This window comes from Chrysoperla carnea, chromosome 3 (assembly GCF_905475395.1).
Source record: "Chrysoperla carnea chromosome 3, inChrCarn1.1, whole genome shotgun sequence".
NCBI lineage: Eukaryota > Metazoa > Arthropoda > Insecta > Neuroptera > Chrysopidae > Chrysoperla > Chrysoperla carnea.
This window is the reverse complement of record NC_058339.1, coordinates 23,731,322-23,752,750: the sequence shown is the minus strand read 5'-3', so window position 1 is coordinate 23,752,750 and position 21,429 is coordinate 23,731,322. Positions and strand designations below refer to the sequence as shown.

Genomic DNA, 21,429 nt, shown 5'->3' with positions numbered 1-21,429 from the left:
AGGAAAAATCGATTCCCGGTAAAACGCGACCGTGTGCCTAGAGAACGCCTACACACTCTAAATGTGAAAAGGGAATTATACAAACACTCATTGTAATTTGAACGACTAACATCTGGAATAATATTTTGTATATTTATCAAATATAATTTTGTGTAAAAATCAGTTTAAATTATTATTAAAGACATGCTGTAAACGAAACATAAACGGTTTTTTATTAAAAGAGGTGCATTTTCTATATTTAATGAAATATTTTAATCGGTATCATTTCTGTTTGTTTGCGTTGTAATCAAACAACCTGTTAGACACTTAAATAAGTAGTACAATTTGAAATTCGATAATTTTAATTAGATGTAACTTATTTGTAATTTTTTTTTTATAGTTATCTATTTATTTATTTTTCATAATTAGGGAATATTATTTAATTACTAATCTTCATCATTTTTTTTTATTTGTTCGAATTTATTCTATAATAAAAATATTTATTTAAATTGAATATTATAAAATTTTATTAAATATTTATGTGATATTTCAGAGGCCATGCAGGTTTTCTCATGGCTTACGTCTTTTACAACATTCATTCTCTTATTGTACCAAGTACAGGGAGATGGGAATATCGGTAAAATAATTAAATAAATATTGCCCTAAATAATTTTTTATTGATATTAATAAATTTGTAGGTTGTTTATTTAATGAAAATTTGTGTATGGAAAAGGTGGAATGGTGTTATGATGGTAGGTGAAAATTAGTTGAGTTATAACTTGAAGTTTCTTAAAATTTTAATAAATTTTTTAGATTTCTTGTTTGGACGTTGTTTACAAGCAACCGTAGAACCGGATGATTTATATCGTTTTGAATATTTAACATCACAACAATTAGAGATTATTGAAAATGAATTACGTGAACTGTTAATTTGGAACTATCATTGGAGTCATCCTTATACGCAATGTTTACTTCAGGCAATATTATACGCTTTTAAAAATAAGTAAGTTTTATACTTCTTTTAATTTCTAAAATGTCAAAATTATTCTTTAACACGAAATTTATTGCGTAAGTAAAATGTTTGTCAAAATTTTATAGATACTAAATTTATTCGTTCGAAATAAACAAATAAATGGTATAGAAAAATTGTTTTAACATTATAGAAATTGAATAATTATTAAAATTATTAAAAAATTTAAAATATATTTTGCTCAATAGAATTTTAGTAATTTATTTTTAAATAATTTTTTTAGTTTTTATTTTTATTTAAAAAATTTACTATAAAGAATAATAATTAGTTGAAGCCATTTATCGTTTTGTTTATGAAAATCGACAAAGGGGGTAAAAAGCGATAATTAAAAAATTTATTTGGTTTGATTAAAAATATTTTTTAACTGACCCACGGTTGCTTTATAATAACAACCGAAGCTATCTTCGCAACAATAGTAATTCCATTTTTCAATCGGATCCTTGCGATGAGCACGATCAAACAACTTTTTTGTAATAGCCATGTCCATTTGCACGGAAAAATAAAATTTTTCTGGCTGTTTTGAAATAGTATTAGGACACAGAGGCATTAAACACGCCCGATATATTTTACGCGACTTTTCATCGTCACTATTGACCGGTTTATCTATCATTGACGATTTTTACAAAGTAATCGCATATAAATAAAACGTAAACACGGCAGTCAACTTCCGAATCGACGTCACAGTCCCGTTCGGATGAGCTCGGGAGTTTTTGGACGTTTTCGCCAATTTAAATTATAATGATTTCATTATTTTTTTCCTCGGTTACATGGCTCAAAAAAAATTGGAGGCACAAATTAGCTCATTCATCGAGACATTCACTTTCGATTAAAAAAAATTTAATGAAGGTCTATTAGTGTGTATGTCCAAAAAGAAAATGAGAAATATTTTGTTTCTTGTATGTAGGCAAAGGCTTCTTATCTACTCTTTGTTATATGGAATTTTTTTAATTCTTTCGGGAATGATAAATACCGTTGAAAAGACTTCATTTTTATTCTATACTTGTAGCAACATGAGTGGCTTCTTTTTGACGAGTCTATCAAACTTTCCTCTACGATTTTTTTCGATAAGGCTGTGTTTTCATATGAGCATGATTACGTCATATTTGAGTTATCGTTTGGAAAAATAGAGCAGGAAATTAGTCGGACACTATGACCACTTGATAACCATGGACATAGTGTCCGAAAAATTTCCTGCTACGTTTTTTCAGATCGTTAACTCAAGTATGATGTCATCATGATCATTTGAAAACGCAGCTTTTTCGATAAAAATCGTAGAAGAAAGTTTGATAGACTCATCAAAAGGAAACCACTCTCAAAGTTTCATGTATGTATTTATCATTTTTTTTAAACCGTGGTGTCCCGCGGTCTAATATAAGGATAGGGATTATTATTTATATATGTTATTAATAAAATTTATTTATTCTATTAAATTTAGTATCCCTCATGATTTCAACAATTGTCATCGCTACATAAAGCAAAAAGATGTTGAATTATATGCTGAAGATGTGAATGATCCTTTAGCAGTTGTTAAATTTATGCCCAGTTTATCCGATCCAAGTGCTCCATTTGCTGATGAAATATATTACCCTCCCACAATTTATGATGAAAATGATGTAGAAAATATTCAAGCGGATGGAGAAGAAGCAAATTTTGAAGGTAATAATGCATTGTGTATTATAAGTTATTACAAATAATTGAGAGTCCCGCCATCAACCATAAAGATACTATTTTTTCCCGAAAAATCTAGCAAAGTAGCCCGTAACAAAAATGTTTCATGTCAGTCGAGACAATCTTGTCTAGTTAGGCGCAGCAATAATTTAATAAGGTCAATCGAATAGATTCTCAAATTTTTATTCTCGCTAAAATGAAATAACTGGCTTAAGAACTGACACCAAATTTTTATGGATCAATGTTTCCAGATTCAAATGACGTTAATGACATGGATCCTTATAATTTACCAGCTTATAATATTGAAAAGAAATCTGCTGAATATTTTGATGACGGATTAGAATTTCTACCAGCTATGCATCGTAGATCATCCGATGTAGATGATTTGGGTGGATTAATCCCAATTAATGGCAATGAACTACCTATTAAATATGATTTTGCGAATGAAAATTTTCGTAAACGTTTATTATACTATTCAGATCAAAATGAAAATGAACCATATTATGAACCTTCAGAAAACCTTGAACCATTTGAAACTGAAAATTTAAACAACGTCCTATATAAGGTTTTAAACGAGTATCCATTACCCAATCAAGACAATGGTCAATTATTAAAATCAGAAAATTTACAAAATCAACGACACATCCTTCCAAACAAATTGAACTTTGCAAGTCGTTTGGAAAGTAATAATATTGAAAAACCTTATCAACCAGATGTGATTGAACTAATCCAAAAAGATATGAATGCACCTAGATATTCTCAATCTCATATTGACGAAATTCCAGAGCCTCGTATATATTATGATGATTTAGAGTATACTCACCCAGTTGAAGATGAACCTGGAAGTGGAGAAAGTCATATACCTTCAAAATTGTATAAAAAATTTGATAAAATACAATCTAACCAAGAAAATGAAGAAAATTCAAAGCAATTAAATAGAATATTAACAGGTCATTTAAACGAAGATGAAAATATACCATCTGGAATTTATACTGAAGGTGGGGTTGTAGTTATGCCTAGTCCAAAAAAATCAGGTATGTTTTTTATACGTATGCATAATTTTAAGTAAATCGCTTTTGCATAGTAGAAAATTTTTTAGGCACTAGAGAATTAACTCATAGTTGGGGTTTTACACGACATGAACGATATGATGTTAAGAAACCAGGTCCACCATTTGATGATAAAACATCGGAAGATGGTAATTTTTTCACAAACGAATAACAGAAATTTCACATAAATACATAAAACATTTTATATATACATGAATTCTTTATACATTTAATGATTTAAATGGAATGTTGATACCAGAAGATTTTAACAATGCTCGAAATATTATGCAAAGTAGGAAAGCAAAATATCATATCATGGTGTTTTCATTGTTGCATTAATTTGTTACATTTAAAAAAAAAAATAGTTTTAGAGTAATGTATGTTAGTTTATACACCCGAAAATTGAGGTCTATGAAACAATCACAAAGATATACAATGTGTGTATTCAGTGGAAAACACGCGGCCAAAAAGCGATAGTTTACGGAGAGGGCGACTGCGACTTTTATTTGCTGAACATTATCAATTATTAATTAATTCAGGCGCTAGAAAGATTTATTTATGCAAAATATGAGGACTGATACTAATGCTGGGATTACTGTTCCTAAGACCTCTAACAACCAGGGGCGGATTTACGAATTTGCCGCCCATAAGCAGGCATCAAAGTGCCGCCTTTTTTATAAACAAAAATCTATTTTATTTATTTGGAAATTGAAAAATATTTAATATAATAAATGAAATAACTTTTTAATCATAAGTAACGTTTACAAAACAAAAAAACAATTCATTTTTCAATTATTTCAATGTACATTTTTACGTCAGACTTTTTCAACCGCAAATGTATCGATGATTTTGTTCAGATCAACTTGTAGCAAAGTTTCAACTTCAATACACATTATATAGCCAAAGAATTTAGTCTGTTCTCTTTCATCGTGGAACGCAAATAAGTTTTGATACGTTTCAAGCATGAAAATGAACGTTCCGCAGTACAATTTGCTACTGCAGTGCAAGTAAACGATTCAAATACTTCAGTACAGTCTCTGACATGGTACAGTTGACCAAAACAATACGGAAGGTTAGGTTATAGTATTTCTGAGAAACGTTCTAAAACTTCCAGGATAGTGACATTCGCGAACATAGTGACTAGATATAGTTTAAGTGAAGTGGCGACTTTTTCAAATGATTGTTTCACGCAAAATTGACTAAAATTGAAAAAAATTCACATTTTTACATCTTTATTAAACAAAAAAAAAAGTTCAATAATTGAAACGAATTTTTTGCCGCCGTAGGCACAGGCCTACTTTGCCTACGCATAAATCCGCCCCTGCTAACAACGACACAATCATTATCGGCCGTTGCCAGGCAGAAATAATATTTTCAAATGAATATTTATATCAGGATTCTTTCATAGTCCAACGTTTTTATGTAGTTGCAAATAGTCAGTTTTATTGCAGTTTTTTTAAACGTTATAATGAACCCCACTATTTAATTTTATTTGATTTGACGCTCCCCAAATGCTTTTCATATAATTTTTAGAGTAGGTAATTCAATTTTGAGCAAATATAATTCGCTCTATTTTTATATAAAAAACGCCAATTATTACTTTCGAAAAAGAAATTAATTCATTTTTTTTCAAAAATTCTAAACTTACCTCCTCTCTTTTTTAAGTTATTTACACTTGAAAATTTCTTAAATTTGCTACATTTACCTGAGTAATTTTAGTTTTGTAGAAGCCTGCAATTATAGTTAGCCATAGACCCTTAAAAGAATGGAAAAAAAAATTTATATTATAATCAAATTAATAAACCTAACTTATTAAATTGGTCCAAATTTTTTTACGCTCTTTTAGTTAAATTCCTTTACTAAGGAAAAGGTGTGAAATCTAAATTCAAAAGATGGTAAAAATATTTTACTATTTCTGTTTTTAATCATTGAAGACAAATCTTTAGTATATTCAACATAAGGAATTCGAGATCTCTTTGGATTATCTTTGGTAGTCATTAAGTTTGATTATATCAAGTATTCTAAAAGTATTTAGTAGCTTAAAATTCAAACATTACATTTAAGTAGGCATTTTATTTATTTCTGTCTTAATGGCTGCCTCGGTAGCGCTTAGCTGGTACTGGTATCCCATGTACTTAAAAAAAATTGATTATCGATATATGGGATAGCGGTACTAACTGAGCGATCAGTTCGACTACGCGCATCTAATATCTTTATTTACAATGTGTTATTGTAATCCGATGGCTTGCTTGAAACGGATTATACTCAGACACTTAGGTTATTTGCAACAATTTCGACCATATAAAATCAGGATCTAAATGAGTTCAAAATTGTTACAGATTGGTCAAAGTATATCCCCCTATCAAGGAAGACATCGAATTACCAAACACGCTAGATAAACACTTTGTAATCTTTTTGAAATCTTGGCAATACAAATTTTTCGAAAAACTGAATAAAAATAAAGCTTTAACGTAACAAATAATTTCAGATTTAAAGCACCGTAAGCACGTAGACGCTGAAGGAAAAAATGGGAAAAAGAAAAAATCATTAGATGGTAGTTTTGATGCTGATTCATTGACACACTCATTAGCACATCATCATTTTAAGTATGAAGTAGATGCTTCGTATGCCTATGTAAATTTTAAGGAAGGGTAAATATTTAAAAAAAAAGAAGAATTTTATTCAACTTTAATCCATTGTTTTCCGTTTTAGAATACGTAAATGGCATGAAGGGTTACGCATAATTGAAAAATTGGAAAAGATGTTGCACTTGGATGAAGGCACTTTTACCAACAACAAGTAATATATTTTTATTCTTAATTTTACCAATTCAAAACATATGATTAAGCGGATAATTTGTGTTTCTAAGCCTTTTTATAAGAATTTAATTCTTTTAATAGTAAAGGCCTTAAGATAACCAAGTCTTAATCTTTTAAAAGATTTATAATAATTCGAATTAATACGATAATATTCTTAAGCATGCACTGACCATATTACTGTAAAGAAGATAATTATAAAGCCAGATAAGATGAAGATGGTCTCCTGTGCTCTTCTTTAATGCAACTCATTCTCTGGAGGCAGGGATACCTTTGGCGAGAGGTTTTTTAGAAGTAATGAAGTTACAAGGGACTCTATTGTAGCACAATATTTATATCAGAGCGAACAGCAAGTCTAAAATTAGTTTATTTTATAATGGTCTACTAAGTTTCGGAAGAGAAATACTGTTTCTAGCAGCCCAGTGGGCCTGGGTGTTAGAGCTTCAATAATGTGGTACTGGCTACTAAGGTAAAACCTGGGCACCATGTATAGGTCCGAGGATGAATATACAGTAAATATGTTTTGATAAAGTAAATGAAGTCAAAGCTTGGCCTTTGACAACCCTTGTATGTTGTAAACCATTCCTCTAGATGTACTTAATTCGATTTATCGATTATTATCGATTAAAATCTATATTTTACGTTTATAGAGTGGACACACATCAAGTAACATTTAAAGTAGAACCAAATAACTTAGGCATGAATGCATCGGAAGTCGCCGAAGCCATAGGTAAAAATTACTACCTCTATAAGTATTTATATATTTTTAAACTTATTCAAATATTTTTCTACAGGTAATCTTAAAGATAAAATTAAAACTGAAATTGGAGTGGAAGTCACCAATGTTGGAATAGGTTACAAGGTAAGATTTAAGAAAGGCAACAAAATTATCCCTAAATCCATAGTTCTATTCCTTACATCTTGAAACATCTATGTGTTTTTTATGTTTTAGACAAAGCAACCATTGGTATGGAGCTCTCAATGGTTGGATAACGCTGATCAGGAAGTATTTGTTAGTAAATTGTTGATTGTATGCGTCTTAGCAGCATTGTTAATGGCTTGCGTGACATTGGGAATAGTTTGGAGACATGCATCATCCAGGCAAAAGATACGAGACATTAATTCAACTGTGAAAGATACTGAGGCTAGCAAAGATTACCAAGTATTTAATATATAAATGTTATGCAGTTCGGTTAAATATAATAAAATTTTATTAATTTAGGAATTATGCAGATCACGAATGGCTACTAAAATATCTACGGGAACACCGCCATGTCCTCAAACGCAAGTTGTAGAAAAAGCAGAGGGTGTACATGGGCGTATTACTTCTTTATCAAGGGAATCAGATCAACAGAGTCCTTCGAGCCGCTCTAGTACATCTTCTTGGTAATTCTACAGCATAATGTACAAATCATGCCATTTTCTCGGATATTACTTTGCCTTCAATTTGTTAAACAATTAGAATTATTATTAGTTATTAATCAGTTAATTAACAAATTAAGTAAAATTTATAGTTATCCTTGTTGATTAAACATATTTATTGATAAAACATGCCTAATAAGTATATTTATTAATAAACATATAACATTTGCAGGAGTGAAGAACCTGTCCTTTCAAATATGGATATTTCAACTGGCCATATGGTTCTGGTAAGATCAAAATTTTTGAATTTATGTGACTGAAAAGTCTGACTTCGTTACTTTTTTAGTCTTATATGGAAGATCATTTAAAAAACAAAGATAGACTTGAACAAGAATGGGTCGCATTGTGTGCATATGAAGCAGAACCGTGTGCAACTACAATTTCACAGAAAAAGGAAAATATTGACAAAAATCGGTATCCTCATGTTCTACCGTATGATCATTCAAGGGTTGTTTTAAGTAGTCTAACAAATTTCACCGAATCTGATTACATCAATGCTTCAACAATTGTAAGTTTTTCTTCAAAATAATTCGCAGTTCTACAACAATAATTAGCTTTTGTTTTTATAGACTGATCATGATCCAAGAAATCCCGCTTACATAGCAACACAAGGTCCATTACCTAATACTGCTGCTGATTTTTGGCAAATGGTTTGGGAACAAGGTTCTGTTGTAATGGTTATGTTAACACGTCTCACTGAAAATGGAAATGCAATGTGCCATAGATATTGGCCAGAAGAAGGCTCGGAAATCTACCATATATATGAAGTGCATTTAGTCAGTGAGCATATTTGGTGTGATGATTACTTAGTACGAAGTTTTTACCTAAAGAACATGAAAACTGGCGAAACTCGTACAGTTACTCAATTTCACTTTTTATCATGGCCTGAACTTGGAGTACCCACATCTACAAAAGCTTTGTTAGAATTCCGAAGAAAAGTGAATAAATCATATCGTGGACGATCTTGTCCAATTATAGTACATTGCAGGTAAAAATAACTATTAACGATTTAAATTCCATATGGTTTAGCGATTCCTATTTAAATTTTAACTAATTCAATAATTTTAAAATTAGTGATGGCGCTGGACGTACAGGAACATACTGTTTAATCGATATGGTTTTAAATCGAATGTCAAAGGGTGCAAAAGAAATTGATATTGCAGCAACATTAGAACATATTCGAGATCAAAGACCAGCAATGGTTACAACTAAACAACAATTTGAATTCGTTTTAATGGCTGTTGCTGAGGAAGTGCATGCCATATTAAAAGCTTTGCCAGCCACTGTTGAAAAGCAGTAAAATAAATTTTAACCTTTTCTGTTTTTAGCTCAAGTTTAGTTTCTTAAATGTCCAACAAACACATATATCTACATTAACTAAATCTGTGCTTTGAATTATTTAAGCATATTCAATTTTATATTTTATGCTAAAATAATTCTCTATATTCATTTTAAAATTAAAACCATAAATGTAACAATATAAGATTGTATATTTGAATAATTTCATTGCACTCCAATTACATTCTGGTAAATTTTCAATCGAAAACTGTTTTAGGGAGGAGAACTAAATATATATATATTTGTATGCAACAAAAATTTCTCTAAAATATTAAAATATATGTCAGCTGCAAAAATTGTAAAATTATACTGAAATGGTGAAGAGTTTAAAAACGAAAGAATTGTATTCCTTATGTAAGGCAATATTTAGAATGCTAATTTCAAAATTGATTTTTCTCAAATACTTAACTAGTTCCAACTTGGTTGATAGTTAAAACTAATTCTATTTAAAACGATTAGTTTGTGAAACCGAGAAATGATACTAAATACAAATTGCAGAATAAAAGGATCCTCAAGATAATATTCGAGGGTGCTTCTATAATACGCTTGTAAAAACTATGCCACATCAAATTATCTATGAATGGCTTCTACTATTAGGAGCACAGATTATAATTTATTACATAAATAAATAGGCAACTCTACTGTACATGAAAAATGTTAATAAAGACAATCAATTGAGAATACATACAAAGAAATTTAACGAATTTTAATGACAAACAAAGGAATTTCGAAAGACGTGTTGTTTATTTATTTAAAAATATATAAAATATTGTTTCCCCAACAACCATTGCAATGGATAAATTATTATCAAAACTAATAGATGGCCCTATACGAATATAACGTGTAGAGTCACCTGGAGAAAGGCACCTTCAGAGAACGAAAATAGTAAAAATTTTACAGGGAGTTGCAGATCTGTTTTAAATTAAAAACTATAATCTGTGATTAGGAGGCGTTTTTAATAATAGAAGCCTTAGTGTAGTTAATATAATATTATAAAAGACGCCTAAGAGTAAATATTACAATATTGTTGCTGACATTCTTTGTTTTTTAATTCTATGAAATTATGTATCAAGAGCCTACTCGCTTGTGTGTGATCGGGGTGCATAAATTTTACATTACTTGCGCACATCTATTAAAACAAATATTAAGATTTTTTTTGTAGGAAATTTGATTTCCTATAACTGCCTACTACATTGGCGACATAAGAGTGTTTAATTAAGTAATCCTCGGAATTGCATGCCAATTACTTCTTTACGATCGTCAGTCTGACCATTGTAGATGGAAGAATTTTTTTCGCAGATTTACTGGATTACATTTTAAATGTTTTCCACCATAAATGATTAGATGCGTTTCGACACATCAACGTCGATTGTATAAATATTTGTTTTAATATATGTACGCTTTTATCACTGACTCTATATCAATAATTTTGAATTATATCATAAAAGTACAAGAAATTAAAAAATAATTTTACAAATGCTATTTAAAATTTTATTTTTACAATAAATAGTTTAGTTAAATGTATTTATTATTATAGATAGCATCCAATGCAAAGTGATTATGACAAATATACAAGATTCTACAACTTAAATGATACATCCAAGGATCTCTTAAAATACACGAGCTATAAAAATATGGTTCAGACAAGAATTATCATTGAAACGGGAAATCTAATTCTGTTATCTAACTTGACTTAAGTCTTTGGGATCATTTAATAGCCAACTCAAGTTCCTAACCAATAAGAGATAAAAGAACACTTTCGAAAGATTTTTCGAAAATCGAATACTTTTGGATGTATCGATTAAAATGTCGCAACTTGTATGTACTATACATATTAATTTATATTTATTCAAAATAATTTTATTATAGATCTCTATCATGCCATATAAGAGTTTATTTTAACGTATATAAAAAAAAAAATAAAAAATATATTTTCTCATTTAAATTCTATCAAACGAAAGTAAAATTTTAACAAAATGAAAAGAATTGCATATATTTATTTTATGGTACAAAGTTGATATTTATTAGTGATGAATTCTAGTCTCAAAGAAAACAAATAAAAAAACACTAAAAAAAGAATATATTATATATATATATACATTATAGTCAATTTAATATTTATCTATTTGTTGATGTAAAAGAGATTGATATATCTATATTATATAATTAATTATATTTACAACTAATACCTATATTTTATGTAAATGGCTAATTAAAGCGAATATATCAAATCAAGAATTATTTTATACTAATTTCAAAAAAGTATTAATTTGCAACTGAAATTTCAAGAGAGCCAATTTAAACAAACTTTGTATATTAATAATTTATTTATTTTCTCTTAGAGTCTTGTATGGGGGCCGTTACAATTAATGGCTTTGAGAAGATTTTAATATCTTTGGTGAGGTAACGAGTAGGAGTTTTATGTAGACGGAGGTCAGTGGGTAACACAGGTTTGTGTAGGGTGAGATTTATATAGTTTTCTGTATAATGACTGCATAAATAATAGCTCCCGTTCCACATATAACTTATTGCCTATTATGTGCGCCAAATTTATCCTTTGCAATTAGATATTTGTTACACGAAAAAGCGTGCACAATCCACTAATATTGGAAGTAGGCGCACTTACTTTGTTTAATATCTGTTCAAGTAGGCAAAATTTCCGATTTCTAATCCTATCTACTGAGTTAAAATAATTTCTAGCTATTAGCCGTAACAACTGAAACAGATTTCTAAAATACAAGTAAAAACTTAAGACTCTAAATGGTTTAAAATATTTAGTTTGCAAATGAAGGCCTTTAAAAATAATGTAGTTAAGTTTTATTTTTTAATAACTGCGGTCAAATGTTTCATTTAACCGTAAACCAAATTTTAGTTTCCCAGTAAACTATCTGTGGTAAAATACAACCATATTTTTTTATTCTTTAATTTACTTAACGCTTAGAAGAAATTAGAACCCCATTTATTAAAACAAATATGTACACGGATTTATTGAAAAATGGACAGGAATTTAAAACATATATGTAAGTTTTTTGTTTAAATAATTAAAACAAATTTAGGCAGTCATGATCACAGCCATTGGCAAAGTATTCAATACTCTAGACTACCACTAACAAAATTGTGTTATTTAGCTGTATTTTGCACTTAGCGTATATGCAAAACATGTGCCTAAATTTGTTACTTTTTATTTCAAATATTTGAAAAAATTTAATTTGAATGATTAGAATAATTATTTCATCATGTTGTGGACGATTATTTGTCTTTTGAGGGTAAATATTTATACCAAATCAAGTATGATCAACTCAAATCAAAATTACCCCACGCAAATTTTTAAAAAAATAAGGGAAGACGCATGTATTTTTTAATGAAAGTTTTGTCAATACAAATGTATTTAAAATGGTGTATTCGAATTCGATATAAAGTGGATGCACACTTAAAACTGTCAATTATTTAAAGAGGAAACTGGCATATTAACTGTCAATATCAACTGTGAGCCGTATTACCTCAAGAAGGTTTAAATGATCAACGCTTATCGGCCAAATAAGGTCACTAAATCGATACTTATTGAATGATACTCTAATTCTTGCTGATTGAGAGTACTTTCTAATTAATTTAGGAATTGAGGCAAATGTAAAATTTTACATCAATTTATGCTTCCTGGTAGAAATTAATTCTTACTCATTTGTAGTATTAAGTTTTTTCAAAAAAAAATTCATTTTATTTATTAAAAACTTTTCAATATAAACTTTCGAATCACTGCAGCGTCTTCCCAAAATATGAACAACGTCACCGAAGTAAATAATAAATAAAAAATTTAATCTAATAAAAGCTTTATCAAGTATACTTAGTAACATTTTCAGAGATATTTATTTTGAATGTAAATTATTCATTTCCTGGCGTTGTTCATAATTAAAGAGCGGATTTTAGGTCATAAAAAGAAAAAATGCAAAATAATTACAAAATAGTCGCTGTACACATTAACAGTAAAGCACAATCATTGGGTAAATTCAGTCGAAAGATCGAATCAGTATTTTTATCAATCAGATTAAGTAGGATTATATTCTAGAAAAAATCTTATTGGTTATAGTAGTTACCACTGATCGATTTATCTACTAAATGTACCCATTATCTATAATTTTTGTATGTAAAATCCATCCCATTTAAATGTATAGATTGTTTAGCTAATTTTAATCCATAATGTAGTAATCGGTCTATTTAATCCGATATTCCTAATTATTTTTCTATTATTGAAATATATAAGTGTTTAATCAATAACTGATTTATGTATATAATCAGTCTTTATTTTTTGAGGTGAAACTTCTCTAACGACGTATTTATATTCCTATGATTACAGGATCTGAAATAAGTACCTCGTTAAAAAGAAAACCCTCGAGGAGGGGGAGAAAGAAAACAAAAACAAAATTGTTTTCAATATTTGATATTAGGAAGAAATATTCTAATATACATTCATCCAATAAAACAAAATGGCAAAACCGGGTGTGACTTTGAGAAGTTCTAAAATTTAATGAAAGGCATATTACCTAAAATCCGTTCTTTAGTTTTAATAAATTGATTGATTGTATATCAGTTAATCAAATAAGTCAAATTAATACAAAATCAATTATCAATAAAAGAAAAAAATCTCGGCTTATTAGATGAAGACAGTAGCAGTACAACTAATTCTGATAATTAACAGTTTATAAAACATTTTCTTGAAAATACATAAATTGACAAAAAAGGGTCATGCACAAAGGGATAAGATTTTGAATTTAAGTAAAAAATTTGCAAATTTTAATATTTTAAAACTTATGACGTATAACATAGGCGCAAGATTTAACAGTGGACAGATTTTGTGATTTACAAGTCTGGAGATCAAGGATTCCTTTCACATCATGATATGATATGTGAGTAACGCATTCCAAGTTGAACTTTAATAAGAGCTATACGAGATTTGCCGAATCGATCTTAAGACATCGCATGACTCTGAAAAAGTATCAGTATTTTTCTAGTAAGTCTAGAAAATTTACATACACTCATTTATATACTCACTCATGAGTGCGTGCATTGTTTTGCGCTTTGAAAGTAATCCATGATTTTCAGACATTTAAATCACAAAATCTGTGCAATTTTTAATATCGTGCCTATGAGTGCTTTTGATCAGAATGTCTAATATCAAAATTTCAGAACTTTTCAGTGAGGTTTGAAATCTCAACACTTTGTGCGTGGTCCTATAATAATTGCTGCTTAATAGGCGTTTTCATCGATTTGCTTGTGTTTCGGGACAGTTGTCAAAAAACTATTCAAGTGAAGAAAATAAATTTCTGTTACCTTTATCAAACAGCGCTTTTTTGACAAAGATAGAAGATATGTGGTTTGTCTTTACTGGAACAGTTTTTTGACGGTCTATTCAAAACTTCACTGTCTGCATCTAGTAAGAAAAAATAATTAATTTTGTAATCTATGAAACATTTGAATATGAAACAAACAATTATACTAAGTGGCTTCTTTATACATATACAGAGTCTAAAGAATAAAAAAAATGAAATTCTCTATACATATTGGATCTTCTTCCTAATTCTATGAGCACATTTACAAAGGAAAAACCAAATGGATCAAAAATATAAAATAGAAAAATTATAATAAAAATATAAATACAATTTAATCGCCAGTTTAAAAAAAAAGAAAAAAAAAAAGGGATAAGTATATTAAACAAAGTTCGTCTATAAAACCAGCCTCTTATAGATGTTCTTTGATTAATATTCAAATATATTATTTATTTATTTTGTAATCAATATTCTATTATTAATATATGTTAATATGTTGAAAGAGCATTATTGTCTTTATTTAATCTAACAAAAAAATGATTATTTTGCAATAATTATTTTTAAACAAATAGTTGTGATTCATTCAATAAATATGAAATATGTTTTAATTGATTATTAATATATATTTTATCACATTTTTTAAAATTCAAGTATATACCGATACACATGTAAGGATCATTCATATTATGATTTGGATAGCTTACAAGTTGGTGTCCGCCACTTGGTATGCAAATAAAACTTCGGTTTTTTATGAGGTAGAAAGAATTTACCCTAAGATCACTACGTTCTACCCTATGCTCCCACGTCCTAGTAGAGCAATCCTAGCAATTAACAAATTTTATCTCTTTATTATATCAGTATAGATATAATTTATCTCCAGGTGGCTCGATTTTGATTCCCGGTATCGGAACCAATCTTAGAATTTTGTTTCTACCTATAATGATGAATAGGTTGATGGAAAATGACAACAACTTGATTGATGATTTGAAACCCCGCTTTCTGAAGGTAACCGGTTGTTAGTGAAAACAAAGTAATATATGGGAGATGGTAAGATCTAATTGATCTTATATAAGATCGGTAAGAAATAAGAATCACTTGGTCGTTACAATCTCATTTAAAATATTTCAAAAAAGGGATGCGAGAGTCAATTTTATTAGAGACCGGCAAAATCAATGCGTAGGCGAAAAATAAAAGAGACGAACTGGCAAAGCTAGGAGCATAAAAGGGCAATCAAAATAAAAACACAAACAGCGTCTGGTAAACACTGTACAGTCAGAAAAAATCTCCAAAAAGAAGAAAACGACAATTACTGCAGGGAATGAAACGAAGAGAAAGTTGAGCACCCACACCGCTCGCTTAGAGACTCAAGGACTCAAACTTAAGTGATGTCTTATGGGGAAATAAGTAAGATAGGCACGGTAAGATGTTTGATTATCAGATATCTTCTTTGAAGAGGTAGCAATTTGAACGAGGAGAGGGAAATATGGTACATTTTAAAAGCACGAAATTAATGTGCAAGTACAAATTATCGACAGACTCTCGTAAGTCAGAACAATTCTCCAAAAAGGATAAAACGACAATTACTGCAGGGAATGAAACGAAGAGACAGTTGAACACTCACGCCGCTCGCTTAGAGACTCAAGCTTGAGTGATGTCTTACAAGTAAATAAGTAAGATAGGCATGGTAAGATGTTTGGTTATCAGATATCTTCTCTGAAGAGGTAGAAATTTGAACGAGGAGAGGGAAATTTAGTATTGAAATAAATGTGCAAGAACAAATTATCGACAAAGACCCTCGGATGCCAAACTCTATCGCATTACATTGATAAAACTAAACATTACAATGAATATTAAAATACATATTTAAATAAATTTTTATGTCCATTTGAGTTTTAGTTTCATTTAATATGCCTTTTTTTATAAAGGTAAGTGTTATATACGAAAAAGTTTATCTTCAAAGCGATAAAATTTTTAGTACAAGTAAAATTTAGATCTGTTTATTTTTGATATCATAATGTTCGTAAGTTATTCAGTAGGGACCAGCCTGTATTTCTAAAAATGACGTTATTCGATATCCTAGGAAAAAAATTAGGCATCTAAATTATATTAAAAGTACAAAATAATATTAAAGAAATGGGCTTATCTTCTGTAATATTATGGGATTATCTTCTGTAATATGAATGTTATCAGGAATAGTTTCAGTTACAAATAAAACTGCCTGCGTAAAGATTGGTTTTAAAAAAAATTGTTGGCCTAAATTTACCTTACAAAATTACAGTTTAATTATGTAACTATTATTAGTCACATGGATTTGATTAATTAGCAGTAATTAAAATTTTTTCTTCACTTCAAACAATAAATTTTGTCCTGACATTACCCATTTGTCATTTCATTATTCCAATTATTTTATGTGACAGCTGCTGTCAAAAACACAAAAATGGCAGACTACGAGAAGGAAGAAGCTTCAAATTTGGTTAGTATTTGTATAAATATTGACATTTTAAGATCATAAAATAACTTTACTAAGTACTCATTTCAAGATTGAAAATAACTGTAATAATTTTTTTTATTTTTTAGCAAATTGAATTTGAGTGGATGCTTCGGGAAGAAGTACACACAGTTTTACAACAAATTCACAATATCTTGACGGTAAGTTTCTTTTAAAAGTTTACTCAATGAGTGTAACGGTTAATTATGTTAATATTTATTTCAGGAATGTGAACATAGATTTCCAGTTTCTCTGTATGGCAATGATAATTTAAGAAAACCGGATAAATTTATTCTAACTTTACCTTCAGAACAATTAAAATGTGTTGTTACTTTAACTGGAGACAGCATTACACATGCAGTAAGTAAATCTTGTATACAATTTTATACGGGAAATTTTTTATGTAAGTAGGTTCTATTTCATTTATATATCCTAAAACAAACTATTTTACTTAAAGAGAATTGAAAAAAATACACTCGAACCCGGACTTCTTGGATTCATGTCAAGCGCCCTACCAATTAGGCTATTCGTCTCTAGACACAAATGAAATTTTTTCAACTTAATGAATTTTTTTTTTTAATTTGTTTATCCACTTATTCATTATTATTACTTATTGTTGTTGTTTACTTATAATTATGCATACGATATTTACATCATGATCTATTCGATTATTTTTGATGTAATATGATACATACAGCGTAAACTAAATATTGATAAATATCTTGTCTAGTAATCTTAATTAAAGAGAATTAAGCTCTATAGCTCCTTCATTTAATGCTATTTTGGTGCCACTTTTTGAGTCAAACAACCATTACAGATTGTCCTCTAACTCTGTACTCCATAGTTGAATTCTTGGCTTGAAATCAAAATATTATTTTATGGATTAGTTTGTAAAATGTGGGTAAAAATATGAGAAATCAAAAAAGTAGTTTTTATCTTATTAACGTTTTTGAATATTCTCAAGTTATATTATTCTTAACTAATCAAATTAAACTATTTTTTTATCTGACAGGATATTTCTTTCCGAGTTCATCGCCAACAAAATACAGTTTGCCGAACATCTATATTAAGTGAAAGTCCTTGGAAACTACAGCAAGTTCAAGATGCAGCAAATCATTTGCAGCAAGCTATGGCTCACATAGATAATGTTGATAAAAATTATATGTTTCGGTAATAAAAAAATTTTTTTTTTATTTGTGCACTATATTAATGAAAAGGCGTAAATACTTAGATTTGTGTATTTTTGTTTGTAGAACATCAGATGAAGTTTTACATGTATTGTCGAACATATTAGGATGCTTGCAACGAGGTCGTACATCGTTAATAGTTCCACGGAAAAGAGCTATTGATGATTTGATGAAAAGTAGAAATATGGCAAGTTTTTGTTTTCTTTTTAAAAATTACTGATAAATCCTCTTACACTTTCATTATTCAAAGTACGAATGCAAGTGTTTAATTAATTTTTGCAAATGTTTAGTGATAATGCTGTTGCTAAACACTTGCAGTAATCAATTAAGAAAGCAGACCCGTGCGTACAAGAGAGGGGGGTTTACCCTTTTCATCGAGAATCCCTCCATATAAATTTTAACTATCTTAATTATCGATTTTTTAATCATCGCAATGTTTAATCAAATTTTGCTTGTCTCTTTTTTCTTTTTGCTTGTCTCTTTTTTCTTTTTGCTCGTCTCGAAAACGCATTGCTGGACAGGAAATTTACTTGAAGCACTCGATATTTGCAATGATATACCAAATGCTTCGCGTCCTGTCAATTTTATCTGTGACCAATGAATGCTCCTTATCAACTTTGCGTCGTCTCAAAACTACGGATTAGCCTCGTTCAATATACATCACGATGTAGAGGTCGATGAGAGTTTTGGAAAAGTTTTTTTTTCTGTACCTCGCAGAATTAATTTTAATGAAAAATAGTCACTGAATATCACATTTTGACCTAATAAAATGTTCTCTTACTCGAAAAAACAGGTTTCTTGTTTATATTGAATTCTATGACCTAATATGATGAACAAAAGTTTGAATATACTAAACAATTTATTTTTTTTAGAAATCTCTGTCACCGAATCTCGCTGAAGATTTAGCCATTAGTTTTTATATCCAAAGCCATAAATTAATATTTGCTGTTTATCAACTAAGCAATAATCATGGTACCATGAAATTTGATTCATGTCAGGCCGAATGTGCTGTTCCGTGGTTGAATGAAGTGCTAGTTTTATTTACAGTAGCATTACAACTTTGCCAACAACTTAAGGACAAGGTATTTATTTAAAATCAATTTTATAATCCAATATTATGGTAGATACATAAAAGTTTGCTTTAAAAAGAAGATAAAGAAAATTTGGGTAGCACAGAAATTGAGAGGAGCAACTTATGTGTTCTGGTGCCATCCCTTATTTACCATTAAAATATTTTCGGACTTCAATTTAGCGCATACTAACCCTTTTTATTCAGCGATGTTATTGTATTATTATAATTGAATGCTCATTCACAAAATTATGATTTGTTAATTATATTTTTTTCAGATATATGTTTTTGCCCAATATAAGGATTTTACAGTTGGATCGCGGCCAACGTCACCAACAACAAATGCGTCTTGAATATTCGAATGTTTTGTTAGTCAATTATTTTCAAAATATTGTTATGGCCATTTCTCCACTAAAAAATTATTGATATATTAATATTATATATACCAAAACGATTTATTTAAATACTACTACTGCTGCAAAATATTGAGCAATTTCATTTATTTAAACTTCATTGTGTTTATTGTATATTAAGGCGTCTGCGCACAAGTACCTGGAAATTATTATTATATTAATGAGAAGTAAGAATATTAGAAAAGTTATACATTTAAATGATAATAAATGAATGGCGTATATATTTTAAAATTGTAATCAAATCTTTTCATCATTTTTCTAATTGGCTCTTTCAAATGACTTTATACCAAAATAACTCGATCAAAACAACTCGAATACTAATAACTCGGTACCAAGAAAGTCCGGCAAGTTTTTCTCAGTTTGGATGCAGACCTTGGGAAAATCATTTGAATGAAAACAATTACAGGGTTGTTGCAAGAGCCAAAAAACCCGCACACTCGTGTATATCGACCTCATTAAAGGCATGTCACAGGGTTAACGCGAGTTGTTTTTGCACCAAGTATTTTTGACAGACTTTTTTTTGACACCGAGTTGTATTTCCCGGAGTTGTAATGACCGAGTTGTTTCGACCAGAGTAATTAATACCGAGTAATTCATGGCGGTTCCCCTTTCAAACATAGTTAGTAATTTCTTGAAAATAATTAAATCAAATTAAAAGTTAAAAAAAAAAAATAATGGCATTATCCACTTAGCAATATTAAAACGTTCAACTTCGTTTTACAATAAGTTTTGCACGCTCAAATATTATGATCGCTACAATACCTAGGGAAAAGTCATTTCGGGGAAGTTAAAAAACTAGGTTTGATGAGAAAAATCAGCTTAATATATTTAAATGTAATTTTTATTGGCGTTCCCGAAAATGATTGAGTTGTTATCGAAACGAGTATGGTGTTCACGATATTCATGTTGGTAATCCTTGAACAATTAGAACACTTAAGTTGGACGAGCCATTTTTAAGTAAAAATAATATAACGGCTGTTTTCCGAACTTAATGTATATATCGTTCAAATGCGATGAAATCTTAAATGTTACATGTGTGATAAGATTCCTAATTTGTATTTTCCCCAAATCTGTGTGCAGTTACCTTAAATAAGGATAAAATGTTCACCATTCACAATATTTATTAATTTTTAGCCAAATTTTAAGCAGTAGTAACACTACTGACAATAAGTAGTTCATTGTTGTCTTTATAAAATATATATCGGGTGTTTAAAGGAAATTTCAACAATGTTTAGAATTTGTATTCGTCTAACTGAAAATTTCTTTTAAAATTTCCTTTTCCCCTAGATTTTAAAATATTATATATCCTAGACGTCAATTTTGTGATTTTAAATAGTATAAAAATTACAGAAGTGTCTTTTGAAGTTAAATGTTAACATGTTATGTATTGCTAAAAATATTTCCTTAAAATGTTTGTTTAAAATATGATACCTTACTTATTGTAAGGTAATGTTTAAAAGGATTAAAAGAAATGATTATTCATTCAAACAGGGTTTGTTAATTCCAAAACATTATTTGCAAAAATTAATTAGTCTTTGAACCGTTGAATAATAAATATTGAGACACAATTTCTGTATATTATTAAAGTATTAAATTTGTATTCAAATTTCCTACTATTATTAAATAAAATAAACGATGTGTAGAGTTTT

The 21,429-nt window shown here is 29.1% G+C and overlaps 2 protein-coding genes across 4 annotated transcripts; both read left to right on the top strand.

The window, feature by feature from the left end:
• The first annotated feature begins 76 nt into the window (after positions 1-76).
• LOC123295616 lies at positions 77-9,573 on the top strand. Of its 3 annotated transcripts, none has more exons than XM_044877027.1 (17): positions 77-223; positions 533-616; positions 678-731; positions 793-982; positions 2,445-2,665; positions 2,929-3,711; positions 3,777-3,875; positions 6,215-6,377; positions 6,439-6,525; positions 7,193-7,272; positions 7,337-7,404; positions 7,495-7,686; positions 7,765-7,928; positions 8,137-8,191; positions 8,251-8,472; positions 8,534-8,952; positions 9,039-9,573. In XM_044877027.1, the coding sequence occupies exons 2-17, from the start codon at positions 538-540 to the stop codon at positions 9,262-9,264; spliced, it is 3,102 nt and encodes a 1,033-aa protein (XP_044732962.1). In that variant the 5' UTR covers positions 77-223; positions 533-537; the 3' UTR covers positions 9,265-9,573. The 3 variants fall into 3 exon arrangements, with proteins under 3 accessions (XP_044732962.1, XP_044732961.1, XP_044732963.1); XM_044877026.1 differs by having other exon boundaries at positions 7,495-7,704; positions 9,039-9,572; XM_044877028.1 differs by lacking the exon at positions 3,777-3,875 and having other exon boundaries at positions 7,495-7,704; positions 9,039-9,572.
• A 7,367-nt stretch (positions 9,574-16,940) lies between these two features.
• On the top strand, positions 16,941-21,037 carry LOC123294708 (protein rogdi). The gene is made up of 7 exons (XM_044875827.1): positions 16,941-17,096; positions 17,201-17,272; positions 17,337-17,471; positions 18,124-18,281; positions 18,365-18,485; positions 19,171-19,380; positions 19,646-21,037. The coding sequence occupies exons 1-7, from the start codon at positions 17,061-17,063 to the stop codon at positions 19,718-19,720; spliced, it is 807 nt and encodes a 268-aa protein (XP_044731762.1). The 5' UTR covers positions 16,941-17,060; the 3' UTR covers positions 19,721-21,037.
• The last annotated feature ends 392 nt before the right edge of the window (positions 21,038-21,429 follow it).

Excerpts from the sequence above, each read along its gene's own strand:
- LOC123295616 (XM_044877026.1), top strand. The coding sequence starts at position 538 with ATGCAGGTTTTCTCATGGCTTACGTCTTTTACAACATTCATTCTCTTA. Across the intron at positions 2,666-2,928 it reads AGAAGAAGCAAATTTTGAAG|ATTCAAATGACGTTAATGAC; the intron begins GTAATAATGCAT and ends CAATGTTTCCAG. Across the intron at positions 6,378-6,438 it reads TATGTAAATTTTAAGGAAGG|AATACGTAAATGGCATGAAG; the intron begins GTAAATATTTAA and ends TTTCCGTTTTAG.
- LOC123294708 (XM_044875827.1), top strand. The coding sequence starts at position 17,061 with ATGGCAGACTACGAGAAGGAAGAAGCTTCAAATTTG. Across the intron at positions 18,282-18,364 it reads GATAAAAATTATATGTTTCG|AACATCAGATGAAGTTTTAC; the intron begins GTAATAAAAAAA and ends TTTTGTTTGTAG. Across the intron at positions 18,486-19,170 it reads TGATGAAAAGTAGAAATATG|AAATCTCTGTCACCGAATCT; the intron begins GCAAGTTTTTGT and ends TATTTTTTTTAG.